Source organism: Egretta garzetta, unplaced genomic scaffold (assembly GCF_000687185.1).
Source record: "Egretta garzetta isolate BGI_Z169 unplaced genomic scaffold, ASM68718v1 scaffold327, whole genome shotgun sequence".
NCBI classification, from domain to species: Eukaryota; Metazoa; Chordata; class Aves; order Pelecaniformes; family Ardeidae; genus Egretta; species Egretta garzetta.
Window position 1 is genome coordinate 37,257 of NW_009260177.1, and position 3,140 is coordinate 40,396.

The 3,140-nt window shown below is 61.5% G+C and overlaps 1 protein-coding gene across 1 annotated transcript; it reads left to right on the plus strand.

The window, feature by feature from the left end:
- Positions 1–729: 729 nt before the first annotated feature.
- GPR182 (G protein-coupled receptor 182) lies at positions 730–1,821 on the plus strand. The gene has a single exon (XM_009641782.1). The coding sequence runs from the start codon at positions 730–732 to the stop codon at positions 1,819–1,821; it is 1,092 nt and encodes a 363-aa protein (XP_009640077.1).
- Positions 1,822–3,140: the final 1,319 nt, after the last annotated feature.

The following is a 3,140-nucleotide window of genomic DNA, read 5'->3' on the forward strand; positions in this document are numbered from 1 at the left end:
CGGGCAGAGCGAGGGTGGCTGGCTAGGTTTAGAAGGCGACCACACACCAAGGACTCGGGTGGGGGACAGGGGCTTTCCTGCTGGCGTGGAGTCAAGCAGATGCGGTCGCCGGCGCTTTTAATGGTCCGGGTGCCTGCCCGTGCCCCGGCCGCCTTGCAGCCGGTGGCTGCACACAAGGGCAGAGCAGCAGAGCTGGGGTCGGGATTCCCACAGGCTCTGCGGTGGCAGGACCTCGGCTCCGGAGGTGTCTGGGGAACAGCGCGAGCCCCGGTGGCAGACGGGGAGCTCCTGTCCGACGGTCGCTGCACCCCAGGGTCATCAGCTCCATTGCTGCAGTGACCGACGTTGCTGAGCCTCGGGGGTAGCGGGCGCTCCCAACGGCCCTGTGTCCCCCGCTCCATCGGTCCCCAGCACTGCGTGTCCCCGGCCCTGGCTGACCAGGCTGCGGGACGGGGACAGCCACCGCCTGGGAACACGTGGGGCTGCTGTTTGTGGCTTTTGGTTCTGGGACGTGAGGTTATCGTCCAGCGTGGATGCAGCATTTCCCGAGGGCTGATGTAGGAATTCACCAGGGGAATAAAAACGGGATTAAAAAAAAAAAAACCCCAAAACCAGATGGGTACATCAGAGGCTCCTTGGAGGACCGAGCTCCGGCGGGAGAGGGTGGCTGTTCCTCTGTATTTTTGATCTGCCTGGCTCAGTGCTGTCCCTTCCCTTGCAGCTACCAGGATGGCTGAGGCGACCACCACCCCCACTGAGGCGCACACTCTCCTGAACGAGTATGGGGATTACCACAACTGGTCCGAGCTGTTCCACCTCCTGAACTACACCTACACCTTCTGCGAGTTCAGCCTGGATGAGAACGTCAAGCGGGTGATCCTCTTCATCCTTTACCTCGTCATCTTCGTGGTGGGCTTGGTGGAGAACCTCCTTGTCATCTGGGTCAACTGGCAGACACGGGGCAACAGGAGCTTGGTCAACCTCTACATCATCAACATGGCCGTCGCTGACCTTGGAGTGCTGCTCTCGCTGCCCATCTGGATGCTGGAGGTGATGCTGGATTACACCTGGCTCTGGGGCAGCTTCCTCTGCCGCTTCACGCACTACTTCTACTTTGCCAACATGTACGCCAGCATCTTCTTCCTCACCTGCCTGAGCGTGGATCGCTATGTGTCCCTGACCAGCTCCTCCCTCTTCTGGCGTAAGCACCAGCACCGTGCACGCCGCATCATCTGCGCCTGCAGCTGGGTCTTGGCAGCAACGATCCCGTTCCTGGAGGTCGTTCACATGCAGCTGGTCAATACCGGAGAGCCCGTCTGCATCTTCATGGCCCCCTTCGAGACCTACGACGAGTGGGCGCTGGCGGTCAGCTTGGCCACCACCACCATTGGGTTCCTCATCCCCTTCCCCATCATCACCGTTTTCAACATTCTGACAGCCAGGTTCATCAAGCGCACCAAGCCGGAGAGCAGGAAGCACTGCCTGCTCATCTACGCCTATATCGCCATGTTCCTCATCAGCTGGCTGCCCTTCCACATCACCCTCACGCTGCTCACCCTCGACGGCAACCACATCATCCTCCACTGCACCTTCGCCCACTTCCTCTACTTCTTCTACGACATCATAGACTGCTTCACCCTGCTCCACTGCGTGATCAACCCCATCCTCTACAACTTCCTAAGCAAAAACTTCCGCAGCAAGCTCATCTCCGCCGTGGTTAAGTACATCCCCAAAGACCAAGGCAGCCCAAAGGGCGCAGGCGACTCCTCCAGCACGCAGCACTCCGTGGTCATCACGAAGGACAACAGCCCTCCCAATTAGGGGGGGGCCGGACTCTGCCACTCATCACTGGCACGCGGGTGCGGGGAGGGGGGGGGGCAGCTCCCTGCGCTCACGGAGGTTGGTAAGATCATTTTTCCTGGTGATAAGCAGACACTTTGCCTTTCAACCCTTCTTGGGTGGCCGCCCCCTGTGCCCTACGGCAGGGCAGGGTGCCGAACGCGAAGCGAGGTGGCGCGGGGAGCTACAGACATCTTGCCGCTGATGCGCCACTGTACCAGACCTATTTAGCTAACAAAAGAATATAGAGAAAGAGATATTTCCTGTTTTCCAAAAGAAACACTTGCAGTAATAAAGCGCATTACTCCGCCTGCTCGGGAGCCTGAACACAAACCCGGCCCCGCGCCCCGGCCCCTGCGCCGGGGCTCACCGTCCCTTCCCCTCACCACCAGTTTTCCTGCAGGCCCCCACTTCCACTGGCACGCGTGCTCCGGGGGCGCCAGCGGAGGCTGCCCCCCCTGCCGTGGTGCCATCCCGAGAGGCAACTCCTTCCCGTGAAACACAAACCTCTCCCTCCCCATGCCCGGCAAGCGGCTGAAAGCCTGGTTCTACCGAAACGAAGGCAACATGGCCCCGGGGGGGGGCTGAGCAGGGCACAGACCCGAGCTTCAGTGCTGGGCGGGGGGAGCGATCAGGGGTCGGCAGCTCGCTGGGAGCGATTTTGCAAACCCAGCAGTAAATTAGCGATGGTTAAAACCGGGTTTGACCGGGCTCAGCTGCTTCCAAGTGTGGCAGGGGGCAGCAGAGGTGGGGCTCCCCATCTGCGTTTCGCAGCAGGAGACCCCACCCATTAAACCCAGCCTCCTTGGGAGCATCGAGCATCTCCTGGCAGGTCCTCAGGCCACCGGGCGCATCCCTAAGCCCTGGCAGGCTCCGACAGCCTCCGCGCGCCGTCCCTCTCAATGGAAGTCGCGCTGTCCCAAGGGAACGCGTCCGCGTGCAGAAGCCCTCGGCGCTGGAGCACGGGCTGGGCTTTGGCTCCGTCAGAAACCGGAGCATCCGGAGAAAGTTCATCGCTGTCCGGATTCTGCGAAGCCACGTGCTGCGGGTCAGGCCCTCGGCAGGGGAAGGTGAAAGAGCGACGGTCGCTGGAAGGGAGCTCATAAATCTGCCAAAGGCCTTGAGCTGCTCAAGAAACCCATTTTTAAAAAAGCAAAGCATAAGCAAATCTGGGGGCAGGATGCGGGCAGGACGGAGCGGCGGGGGGGGGAGCAGGATGTCCCGGGCTGCGGGAGAAGCCTGCGACCAGGGGGTAACGCGGGCACCCGTTATCGGGGGCCGGCGGGGGGCGGGGCGTGTGG

What these genes read in the sequence shown, in the direction of transcription:
- GPR182 (XM_009641782.1), top strand. Translation starts at nt 730, where the DNA reads ATGGCTGAGGCGACCACCACCCCCACTGAGGCGCACACTCTCCTGAAC.